Genomic DNA, 13,002 nt, shown 5'->3' with positions numbered 1-13,002 from the left:
TTCACTCAATAATTTTGCACTAATTTGTGTTTGTCACATAAAATCTCAGTAAAATACTAAAATGTGTGTTTTCCACTTGTGAAAGTGTGACATGAATAATTTTGCAAGGCACTGTCCACGTGTGTTTAATTAAAGGATTTGTTGAAGGGCTTTGAGTAACTTTCTGTGCTTTCTGAGCTCATGGTGCTGAGTGTACTCTGAGACATTTCTCTGTGTTTCACTGCTTATCTCAAAGTCTACACTGCTGTGGTATTTTATTGTAATTTCACATGAAAATGCACAATAAAAGCTTTTTTTTTCTCTCTGAAAATGACTCAGAAAGAGATTAGTTGAGACTAAGACTTTTTAGTTGTGACTTAAAAAAGTTAAGGCAAACATAACTTTTTAAAATCATTCAACTACAGCTTACCAAATTTGAATATTGTGAAAAAGTTCAATATTTGTTTTCACTCATTTGGCTGCGTTGACTGCAGATTTCAGAAAACACAATGAATTAATGCCAGCAGATGACACGGCTTCCCAAATCATCACTGACAGTGGAAATTTCACACTTGACTTTAAGAAACACATTCAGTGCCTCTCCACTCTGCCTCTCCATGGGACCTTGATTTCAAAATAAAAATGCTAATTACTTTCATTTGTTTTTCTCCTTAGGCCAGATAAGATTGTTCTGAAGGGCTAGACACAAGATATGACATTTGTAGCATACGTGTAGATTAGTCTATGCATACTGCTGCTTGATGAGCTGACTGCAGCCTCAGTCCACTCTTCATGAAGCTTTCTCAAACTCTTGAATAGATTTTGCTTGTCGTTCCTTTAATAATGCAGTTACTCTTATTCCACATTTTTCTAATAGTTTTTCCTTCCACTCAACCTTTGTGGCTGCAGGACAATGTAGGATTATTCAGAGTGTATCCAACAGCTGGTGATGTTAATAAAGATCCACCTTTATCTTTCAAACACTTACTTGGTACCTGCAGTGAAAGTGATATAATTTTTTCAATAATTAAATTGAAAAGAGAAAAACACAATGTGTCATACATAACTTTATTTGTTCATATGTATTTCGGGTCTTTATGGTAGAAAGTTTAACAGGAATCATAGTTATGAATTTCCCAGTGAATAAAACTCAGAAAATTAGAGTTAAAAAAATCATCTGATATGTTCATGTACATTTATCTGATTATCTTATTAAATTTTACTACAAGATACCAAATCACACACATGCATTAGGAGTACAATTAAACAGCTAAACAATTGAGAATAATCAGGTTTAGTCATCTTCAGAAGCCAGAAATAATCATAACTTTGTTATATTTCTTTACATTTTTCATGTAAGCTTTAACAAAAGAGAAGAAAGGTAATGCAAACATTTGTAAAAATTAACAGAGTTAAAAAAGTGTAATAAACATGCTAAAAATGAATAACATTTTGTCACGTATAAAATATCAAAGAAAACTATTCAAAATGGAAATGTCTTCCATATATTTCCTGCAATTAGTCCTGCAGTACTAAGAAAAGCCACTTAGATTTGATTTTAATTTCAAATGTATTGCAAACATTTCTAAAATTATCAAATAGTAAAGTAGTGTAATCAACCTATACTAAAATTAATAAAAATAATGTCACATATAAAATATCAAAGAAAATTTTTTAAAAATTAAAATGTCTTCTATATCTTTTTCTTGTAATTCTTCCTACAGATTTAAGTAAAGACACTTTGACCTGATTTTATCTTCACTCTCTAAGTTTTCCATATTCAGGCTCTAATAAACAAAATGAAAATTGTTGCAAACACCCCTCCAAGAGAAAAAAATTAGGAAAGAAGTGGCAAAGAAAATTACATAATATATATTTTTTTCCACAATCCTACGGTTTTTCATCCTGAAGGGATGCAAATGCAGCATGTTATGATGGTGAATCCCTCCAATGAGAACAGCTGTTGAATTAAAAGCCACAATTAGAGCTGAAAGTTTTTGTTGCTTCATTCAGTAAGAGTGCAATTTATAGATTATGTTCTTTACCTCAAATATGTTCTGTGTTTTAGCAGCTTTTCAGCTCATCACATAGTTTTTGGACCATCTTGAGCTGTGCTGAAACATCTAAGAAAACAGTTTTAATCAGGTTTTTCTCTGAAATGTCTTTTTAAATAAATTTTTTTTAAGAGCTGACATTTTACCTGGAAATGAGGTGTCATCAGTCTTCAGGGACACCTCAATCGATTCCCTCATGGTATCCTCTAGTGTTTTCAGGACGTCCATCTGATTTAGAGTTATACCTTTTATTACTTGGTTCAGTCAAAAGTTAATTTCAAAATTAAATTACTTATGATTATTGTCAAAATGCCTGAAACGTGTTTTTATTCACACCACAGTGGAAAAGTATTTTTAATAAGGGATCACATTTTAGCCATATGCTCTCTCACATGTCAAGAATCTCTCCACTGATCTACAGATTGCACATGCATAGGATAATTCCTTAAGACACTTTAGAAAGAGAGAGGAAACAGAAACAAGCGAAAAAAGGCATGTAGTTTTTCACAGCTTTGCATGGATCTGTATATGGGTATGATAACAGAGTGGAGAGTCCTGAGAGGGAATGTAATTTATATTTCACTGTTAACATATTAAAAGTAACAAACCATCAAGTTGTGCAGGTGGTTCATCATGACCCTTTTAGCATTTTCAAACATGGTGTTCTTTGATCCATGTACGTGATTCTCTATAGTTTCCCGCATGTTCTGCAGTGTACCAGTTCCTGTAAAGGCTGCTGCTTCTGGAAAACATGATGTTTTATGTGCTAATAAATAATACTTAAGCATAAATGTAAATTATTGTAATAACTTGATCATTTTTTTACTTTTATAGCAGTCTTGCAGTGTTTCCTCAATGGTTTTTATTAGACTCCTGTAGACTGTTTTTTTGCGCTTACGAATACTTTTGTTCAGACTTGTCTTCAGACGTTCTTCCTAAAAGAAAAATTTAAAACGGATAGTAATTCTAAAAATAATTTAAGTAACACAGTTTTCCTACAATGTTAAAGTATTCTGCTATTGTCAGTAATAACACGTGTATGTGTTTACTTGTTTATTTTTGACATATTTTTTTTAAATCTCAATTTTAGCCAGCATAAAAGCCTTTCATTATTTTATGTGTTTCTAACAACGTATGTTTCTCATTTATTACCTCTGACTTGAGAGATACCAGTTGCAGTTCCACATCTTTGTACTTCTCTTTTAGTTCTTCAGTGACAAGTGAAAAACTATAGATCACTCCTTTGAATGGGCCACATTTTCCGTCATTTCTGCAACATAAATAATATGATAATAAAATAAAATAATAAAAAAATAAAATAATAAAATAAAATAATATTGTCAATAATATCAAAATGTGAAACTCATTCACTCATTGCTACCATGAATGATTATGGTGTGTCATAAAACACACCATATAATGTGGCATAATGTGTGTTTTATAACACAACATATAATGTGTGGTGTAATTGGAAACAGGAACTTCAGTGAATTTATTTGTGATCGATGTTGCAGTTAGATATTTGGAGAGGACTCTATGTTCTCATAAAGGTCTTACGGAAAAGTGGTTCTGAATTCCTCGTCAATGCTGTCAGCCAGATGGGAAGTCAAGTTTATGTTGATGTTCATTTCTCTTCCTTTCTTAGGTCGGTGGACTCCTCTATTTTCTACTGCTTTTTTCAGTTGCTTATGAAATCCCCGACCATCCCTTTTCTGGAGGAATGAAAAAAAGAGAGAGAGAAATTAATCAAATTTAATAACATATGTGACAAAAATATGCTACATTACAAAGATGTACTTCCTTATCAGCATACATACATGGGGATAGAGGGTAGACCTCAAGATGTTTTCGTATGAGTTTTTGGATCTCTCAACTCCCTCTTGAAGGTGTTCTTCAAAAACGTTGTAAATCTTCATCATTTCATTTGTGATTGACTCAATTTGAAGGGTTAGATTTTTCTCAAGAGCTTCAAACACTTCCTTAATTCTGTCATCCTGGAAAAACAATGTTGTTTAGGACATTTTCAGACTCTCCAAATTTATTTTAATTTAGTACCCCTGAAAAATATATTCATGACATGAATATTATATTTAATTAAATTATGTTTATTTGTGCTGTATTACAATTTTCTTAAAGCAAGTAAAACAGCTAAATACACTAAAAAACATTTAACTTGTTATTCTTACCTCTTTTCTTCTGCTGGCCCCATGAATCAAAGAGAGGATGCCATGAGCTCCAGACACATAGTTTAATGTCTCTGAGTGACAGTCATTGAGATTTTGCAAAAATTCTTGAAGATTGGGTATTTCTGTGAAAACAAATCATGTCTATAGTTATATAATAAATTTCACACAGTTTGTGGTTCTGCTGTTATGTGATAAATGTTTCACACAAATTGGCACAACATACCAGTGTCCTCTGGACTTAGATCTCTCTTTCGGAAAAATTCTCTGGAGCTCACAGTGAACACCTGAAAACACTCGTCACTGAAGTGTTTCTAGGAAATATCAATATCATTTGTTAACGTAGAAATTCATTTTATTTTTAATTGTAGACAAACAATGTGCTACACATTTTACCGGTATACAATACTCACTTTAATCTTGTCCAGTTTGTTGAATTCTTTTGTCACCCTTTCTTTGGTTTCTGCGTTTCTCTTAAGTATCAAGGCCTGAGTTTCAGCTTTGGTGCTAAAAGAGAAGAAATGATCTACTGGAGCTTAACAGACCTATAAATCTTCTGACAATAAAATAAAACATGTAAACAACGTGGAAGACAATCTATGGCCTTTTGCCCTTTGAGTTTTATTTAATAATACACTTTCAACACAGCAGTGAACTCACGTTACATCTGAATCGTCAATATCATCAGACTTGGTGCAGACAATGTGAATGTGTCGACACTCCCCACCGTTTCCAATCTGACTGGCAACATTTTTCAGGATGTCCCATGATTCTTGCTCTGCTGCTGCTCGATTGACTTCAGTGACAACCCAGACGGTAGAACAGTCTCCAACAATCTGAAGAAAAGCATTTTATATTTAGGTGCTGGTCAAAAAATTTGAATATTATGAAAAAGTTGATTTAAATCAGTATTGCCATTCAAAAAGTGAAACTTGTTTATTATATTCTTTTGTTACTCTCAGACTGATATATTTCAAATGTTTGATTTTTTCCATTTAATTTTGATGATTAGAACTGACAACTAATGAAAACCCCAAATTCAGTATCTCAGAAAATTTTAATATTATTTAAAACCAATACAAAAAAGGATTTTTTTAAGAAATATTGGCCAACTGAAAAGTATGAACATAAAAAATAAGATCATATGCAGCACTGAGTACTTAGTTTGGGCTTCGTTTGCCCAGATTACTGTAGCAATGTGGAGGGACATCTAGCTGATCAGTCTGTGGCACTGCTCTGGTGTTATGAGAGCTCAGGTTGCCCTGATAGTGACCATCGGCTTTTGAATTGTGTCTGGTGTATCACATCTTCCTCTTCGCAATACCCCATAGATTTTTTATGCAGTTAAGGTCAGATGAGTTTGCTGGCCAATTAAGAACAGGGATACCAGAGATACCATGGTCCTTAAACCAAGCACTGGTGCTCTGGCACCGTGTGTAGGTGCTAAGTCATGTTTGAAGATTAAATCTGCATCTCCATAAGTGCCCTAAAACTTCCCGGTAGATGGCTGCATTGACCTTGGACCTCAGAAAACACAGTGGACCAACACCAGCAGATGACATGGCACCACAAACCATCACTGACTGTGATATTATATACAAGCATATATATATATATATATATATATATATATATATATATATATATATATATATATATATATATATATATATATATATATATATATATATATATATATATATATATATATATATATATACTGTATACATATATATATACCCATATATATATATATGTATACAGTATATATAAAAATAAAGTACAATATAGTACTGAATAAATTACCCCTTTCCACATTGTATCTCTGCTTTTATTGCGGTCTCCATTTCCAGGAAGGTCCACAAGTGTGACGTGTTGGAGAGAAGGATGATTTGGTACCCTGACAGTCACACACTTCACAAGTGGCCAATACCACTGCTTTATTTTGTTATAGTTTTTGTTCTTTGGAGAGTCCTTTGTATATTTGACAATATCTGCAGATAGGTCTTTAGCCTGCAAAACATAATAATAGTTATATTAGTAATAAAAGCTGTGTTATTGTGACAGCTGAAAATAATGAAATTTTACATCTGTGTTGCTCAGTAGGGCTTTATTGTGTCTTGTATTATTAACCTGAAATTGAAAGGGTTACAGTAAGCTCTATGTAAACATGTGCATGTATTATTGTACGTATGTATAAGTGTATAATTACAAAATTATACAATTATGATACAGTACAGACCAAAAGTTTGGACACACCTTTTAATTCAATGAGTTTCCTTTATTTTCATGACTATTGACATTGTAGATTCACTCTGAAGGCATCAAAACTATGAATAACACATGTGGAAATATGCATTAAACAAAAAAGTGTAAAGCAACTGAAAATACCCCTTATATTCTAGTTTCTTCAAAGTAGCAACCTTTTGCTGTGATTACTGCTTTGCACACACTCTGCATTTTCTCGATGAGCTTCAAGAGGTAGTCACCTGAAATGGTTTTCACTTCATAGGTGTGCCCTGTCAGGTTAATAAGTGGGATTTTCTTGCCTTATAAATAGTCATGAAAATAAAGAAAACCCATTGAATTAGAAGGTGTGTCCAAACTTTTGGTCTGTACTGTATATATACATATATTGCTGAATTGCTGCACAAAGTTACTGTTAAAATCTTTGCATCTTACTGATTCAAAGATCAAGTTTTTGCTTCTTGATTGAAAAAATTCTGGAATTTCTTTGAAGTACTTTGACTCCATGAGTTGTTCACAGGATTTTTCCCTCCACTCTTCTTCATACAGAGCAGACAGCTTATCAACAGCATCATGGTATTCTTCATCAGAATCATCAACATTGTCTTGTACTTCTTGATTTCCTTTTTTAATGATACAATGCAGTGATCCCAATTCATCTTCCCAGTCCTAAAAAATAATAATAAAAAAGCTTTTCGAGTGATGTGTAAAATTACAGAAGTTACATTTTCATCAGACTTTTATAAGTATATTTTTAGCTTACCTCGGGTGAAATGAATTCAATCTCCGCCTCGTATTTTTCATTGTGCCTGTTACCCTCCACTTTAATCATGACTGAGGTACAGGCACTGACACTTCCAGAGGGCAAAAGATTTCTCTCTTCAAGGACAGCATTTATCAAAGACGTTTTTCCAGCTCCAGTTTTACCAAAGACACCAACCAGCTCCTTCGTTTCCGTCTCCAAATTCTTGATTTTAGTTCTGTAGAAAATTTAGCCATTGTTGAGCAACTCAGCTTTAAAATGCATGTCTACATATATATTCAATATTTAAACCATCTGAGTTAAAGGAAAAATATAGGCAGGTTTAACAAAAGCTTAAATGTAATGTCGTCTTTGACCGGCAGAGGCTCTGCATTCAGGAAAGGAGGTGAGGCAACACAATGCAGTCGAGATGGATTTATTTGAAGCAGCTGGTCACATTTGAACCGACATCCATTTCACAGTGAGACAAAGAAACTGGCTTTTATACTTTGGGCAATTCCAACACTCATATCAGGTAAAGGTACCAATAGAAATCAGGAACAAACTGACATTTTCCCCCACATTCTCCCTGAACAGGAAAGATGGCCAGTCTCCCTACCCAAAAAGAATGTTCAACTAAATGTCACAATGCAACTGAAATAAAGAACTGAAACAAAACGCATTTGGTCTGTAAATAAATATAATATCAATAATCATCATTAGGGATGGAGCCCTGATCTCTATCACAATAAAAAAAGGTACTTGGTAAAGTATAAACAATTACAATACATCAATTAAGAGGCAAAGCTTTAAGTACTCTGTGAAATTGCCTCTCTAGATTTTCAGGAATGTTTTTTCCAGCTTGAAACTTTATTCTTGGTTTATTTCCAACAGAGAATCTACTTACTTCAACAACGTATTGAGATCACTGTCATCTTGTAACATGGCACAGATGCCCCCCATCGTGTTTCTCACGTTAGTTAATATCTTTGCTTCTGTTTCTAGAAATAAATAAATAAATAACAAACTATAATGTAAATAAAGAGGATTTTTTTTAGAATTTGTTAATTTACAGGTAAAACAATGTAACATACATGATGTTAATTGTGAGACAAGATGAAAAATATTTTTCTACACAAATAATTAGTGTTGCTAAAATTTGCTTAGGCAATTTTTCAATTAGAAGCAGAATTCAGCTTCTAAGCACCATACATCTGGAACAAACTTCAGGAAAATCATAAAACAGCCAAAACACTGAGTTCCTTTAAATTTAGACTAAAACCCCACCTGTTTAGAGTTGCTTTTGAAACATTATGAATGAAACATTAATCAACATTTTGACTTGTAAGAACAGCATTTGAAAAAACGTAACATTTTAATTACTAACTGTGTGTTCTATGAATTTGTATTTTTAAGACATAACTTTGAACTGTCTTGTTGTTGAAATGTGAGATACAAATGAACTTGATTGATTGATTTATTGAATTAGAAATATAATCTGTCATGTTAATTAAAAAAAGTTTAGTTTTCTTCTAATAAACAATCAACTTTAATTGATCATTTAATACCTTGTCATATAAAGGCATTAAATAATAAATAAAATAAAATGCAAAGCATCTGGAGATTTGCAAACTGAGTCAGTATGTCAATCAATGTGAACATACAGATGCAATAGAATCATCATCAGTGACACTTAAATGAAAATTTAGTCCCTCCTCCCACAACCCTGCAATAAAAAGAAATCTGGAGGAAAAGTTGAGCTGTAATTTAAATATCCCAATAATATTATTTTATGTGGTACAGAGTGCATAAAAAGAAATACCTGCTGACGAATTTGTCTCACACTTCCTTTTTGCTGCTTGTTGTCCATTGCTGTCCAACTGTTGGTCAGATTTTCGCTTTCCTAGTTTAAAAAGAAAAGTCACTCGTATTGGTTTATACCTAACTGGGTTTTTTTAGGTCAATGTGCATGAAAGGGTTTGACTAAGATCTTGTATTTCTCACCCATGTCATTTGTAGAAGGTAAAACCTGAAGATGAACAGAAACGTTTGACTATAATTAAAAATGTTTTTCCATTATAACATAACTTAAAAGTTCATAACATTTGTTTTATTGCACTTGCATTTTCATTATACTAATAATAAATTAACATAATAACAACATACTTATGATGTCATCCTGTATGAGATTAAATACATACAGGATGATGTATGAATAATAATTATATTATTTACAATAATATAATTCAGTTAACAATATTAAATGTAATATCTTTCAATTAAAGTAGTAATATCCTTCAATTAAAAGATATATATATTTTTTAATTGAACACTAAAACTAAGCAGCCATATCACAGATGTTAGGATAAAATACTTCACTGTAAACTAAAATAAGAATATATTTGACTTACATGTGGTGGAAAATGATGTGTGCTCTCATTTGGCGTTTGTTCTGCCTAGTGATAAAACATTTTTTAAAACCCAAAGTAGGGAAAAAAATCTGTTCAGCCTTTATTATCAATGGACTATTTTATGTAAAATATAATAATAATAATAATAATAATAATAATAATAATAATAATAATAATAATAATAATAATAATAATAATAATAATAATAATAATAATAATAATGTAAAAGCATATCTCCACACCAGTGAAAGTTTTCATATCAAAAACATGTTTTAACAGCACAGGAACATACCTTTAACTGACTGAGTAACTTTTTGAATTTTAACCTTGGTCCCATTTTTGGAATCATCTTATCAATGTCTGCATCCTGAAGCAGATAAAAACTTTCTGTATCAATCCCTTCATCTGTAATCAAACAACATCGCATTAGATATCAGTCATGCCAATATTTGTAGAGCTGTTTATCCCTTTGTCCTCTGGGAGGCGCTATGTGGGCGTAAGAAGCTTTTTTTCTACTAGCACTTAAACGCCTTATTCATGGTCACATTTATCTGTGTGTTCAAAACATTATTATTGTAATATATTTAACAGGCATTTGTGAATCCATGTCTTTTTTAACTTTCTTGTGACATTGTTCTATGACAACAACATGTAATTAATTCAATTTTACATGCACTGGTACAGAACCACATATACATTTCCTCCACTGTTTTTGTCCATAACAGTTATGCAGTGTAATACATTACCTTCAAATGCTTCAATCAAGTTACTCAGACCGCTCTTGGTTAGCGTGTCACAAACAAAGTCATCCATGACCAAGAACAGAGTCTAGAAGATAAATCATAAAATCATGATATATCTAAGTATTGTTTCACATAGACAATTCAATTTTTAAATCTGATTAAAAAACCCACCTTGTAATGAATGAAATTATGGCAACAACACTTCAGTCTTCAGATGAAGAAGAGAAAAATTATCTCAAAGCTGTTCCACAAAAGTAAAGTTGATTGCTCAAAGTTCTATGTTCAAATGGTAGAAAAGAAGAAAACCAGGAACAGGGAAGTGTGGGTTGATTAAAAAGAAAGGAGTGGCAAACTATAAAACAGCAAAGGCTCCCACACTGTAAAACAAACTGCTTGAGTTTAGCCAATTTAATTGGTTCAAGAATATTAAAAGTGTATGAAAGCTGGACAAACATTTTAATTCTGACTCTGGTGCAAAAAAAAACAAAAATTAAACCAAAAATATTTTATGACAAGTTCTTATTTTATAATATGTCCATACATTTATAGGGAGATTAGAATTCGGGTATTGTCAAATGAAATAATTATTCATACTGTTATTTCTTTTATTAATCAGTTTTATTCTTTCATTTATCATGTGTGTTTCTTGAAGTTGCTCTGCTGCTCAGAGCTTCTGCTCAGAGCTGCACCTTTTGCTCTGTTGAGAGGAAGCGCCAAGCCACAATTCATCCTGCGAGGGCAGCTCGTTTCCCTTCAACAGTCTCATTTCTGTATAGACACCTAACTGCTGACAAAAATGAAATAGTATTTGCACCTGGTCTGTTTAAACTGTTGCACTCTCGGTGTGTGAAGTGAGTGAAGCAGTTATTGGAAACAATACTTCTGCTACCTACTGTGTGCATATGTGGAGTTGTGGGTTGCCTTTTGAATCCTGGTAATTGATCATTTTTTCGGGGTTAACAGTATTTTTAAAAGCAAATTCGACACACATTTATTCAGTTTGGGTTCTAGATGAAGTTTATAACTATTTCTTATATTTTAAGGTTTTTCTATTAAATTTTTATTTGAGTTCTTTGCAATATCGTCAAGTTTTCTAATATCTGTGTTTTACTTCTGTTTAAGATTTTAATAGTTTGGCAAGTCCTACTATCCCTTTTGCTCCCTCATTCCTCCCTCATTTCCTTAAACTGTTTGTTTTAATCTCTTTCATTTCTTCATCTGCTTATTATTTGGCATTATAAAAGGTGTTCTTGATCACGCTCTGTTGGCATGCTATCAGAATCATTCCCATAACTTATATCTGTTTCCTGTTGGGACTTGTCAAGATGAGTCACAACCGGAATTTAAAACTGGCAAGTGAATTTCTCAAAGCAATTAGTACAAACTAGTCTCGTTGATAGTTCATTCCTAAAAAATAAGAATAAATTAATATTTCGAGAGGGTCTCAAGGCAGAGAACTGGAGGAAGGCCCTCGGTGTCTGTTGGATCGATGGCCAGGCATGACAGGGCTCTCTAGGTAACAGCTGTAGAAGTATGGAGTTCTGTTTGTCAGGGATGTGACAAGAGCAAAGATGACACTGTACTCATGATGAAAGAGGAATTTGTTTTATTCATGGTAGAGGTAATAAATAGCACTGCCCAAAAAGAAAGGAAAACTGAAAAAAAAAATTCATATAATTGTGGAAGCAGCTCAAATATACTGTATCTTGACATTAAGAAAGGACATACTAAAAAAGTCAATCTTCTCAAACTCAGTTGTGCAGTGGTCTTTTTTCTTTGTTATTATATTAAAGTGAATTGCCAGAAGTCTTAATAGTAATGGTCAAGAATAATAATAAAAAACATTTCAGATTTGACAGACAAACCACATCTTATTTGTATTCAAGAAATTTGGTTTAAGCCTCAACTAGATTTTATAATCCAAGTATTTACAGCGATAAGAAATCACAGTAATAAAATACAAGGTGGGGAAGTGCCAACTTTCTTGCAAGACCTTTGGGAAAGAATTATGAAGAAATGTATAATATTGACATATTTCGATAACACAAAACATTTGTGTGTAATGACCCAAACAATTCAATTAAGATTTTTAGTTTTACAAGGAATTCCTCATTTATTAAATGTTCATTTTACTGACATGACACCAGTTATGTCAGTTATAAAGCAGCAGAGACTTGTATGGAACCAACTAATGCATGTCCAAGCATATTTACAGCTTGTCAGAAGAAATGTAAAACTGCTGCTTGGAAGTGGAAATAATAGTAAAGAACATTTTGATTCTGTCTAGAGAAATCCACCAAAACAATTTAGAAAAACTAACATCCAGCCAAAGAAGGGATGTTTTGCTCTGCAGAATGTCTTTCCCATGCATTGTTGTAGAGTCAGACCACATCATCTGTGTAACTTGTCCATAAATGGATCTGTGATTTTGTCAAATGTACCAGATCGAATAGAAATGAAGCCTAGGCGCAAATTCAAACTGGAAGACTCTTTAGCCCCACCTGCATCATCCAGTCGGCGCGTCCCGCTCATCACCGCCGACCTATCAACGCAGGACCAAGCCACGTCACGTCCACTCACCGACCAAGGCCCAGTTGATAAGGACCTCCATCCATGGCATCTTCCGCTTTCCAGCTGCGCTCA

At 32.9% G+C, this 13,002-nt stretch overlaps 1 protein-coding gene across 2 annotated transcripts; it reads right to left on the bottom strand.

Annotated features, from left to right (window-relative positions):
• Positions 1-1,881: 1,881 nt before the first annotated feature.
• On the bottom strand, positions 1,882-10,669 carry LOC111611650 (nuclear GTPase SLIP-GC-like). 2 transcript variants are annotated; one of them, XM_023349116.1, is made up of 22 exons: positions 10,531-10,669; positions 10,363-10,444; positions 9,909-10,021; positions 9,617-9,661; positions 9,210-9,234; positions 9,028-9,108; positions 8,113-8,206; positions 7,227-7,443; positions 6,899-7,132; positions 6,023-6,229; positions 4,877-5,052; positions 4,630-4,723; positions 4,443-4,530; positions 4,220-4,341; positions 3,851-4,027; positions 3,591-3,745; positions 3,186-3,303; positions 2,860-2,968; positions 2,642-2,775; positions 2,180-2,261; positions 2,025-2,102; positions 1,882-1,939 (listed from the first exon to the last, which is right to left on the bottom strand). In XM_023349116.1, exons 2-21 carry the CDS (start codon positions 10,427-10,429, stop codon positions 2,044-2,046), a joined length of 2,397 nt encoding a protein of 798 aa, XP_023204884.1. In that variant the 5' UTR covers positions 10,430-10,444; positions 10,531-10,669; the 3' UTR covers positions 1,882-1,939; positions 2,025-2,043. The 2 variants fall into 2 exon arrangements, with proteins under 2 accessions (XP_023204884.1, XP_023204885.1); XM_023349117.1 differs by lacking the exon at positions 10,531-10,669 and having other exon boundaries at positions 9,909-9,983; positions 10,363-10,446.
• Positions 10,670-13,002: the final 2,333 nt, after the last annotated feature.

The sequence above is a fragment of the Xiphophorus maculatus genome, chromosome 16 (genome assembly GCF_002775205.1).
Source record: "Xiphophorus maculatus strain JP 163 A chromosome 16, X_maculatus-5.0-male, whole genome shotgun sequence".
NCBI classification, from domain to species: domain Eukaryota; kingdom Metazoa; phylum Chordata; class Actinopteri; order Cyprinodontiformes; family Poeciliidae; genus Xiphophorus; species Xiphophorus maculatus.
This window is presented reverse-complemented; position numbering and strand designations above follow the sequence as displayed.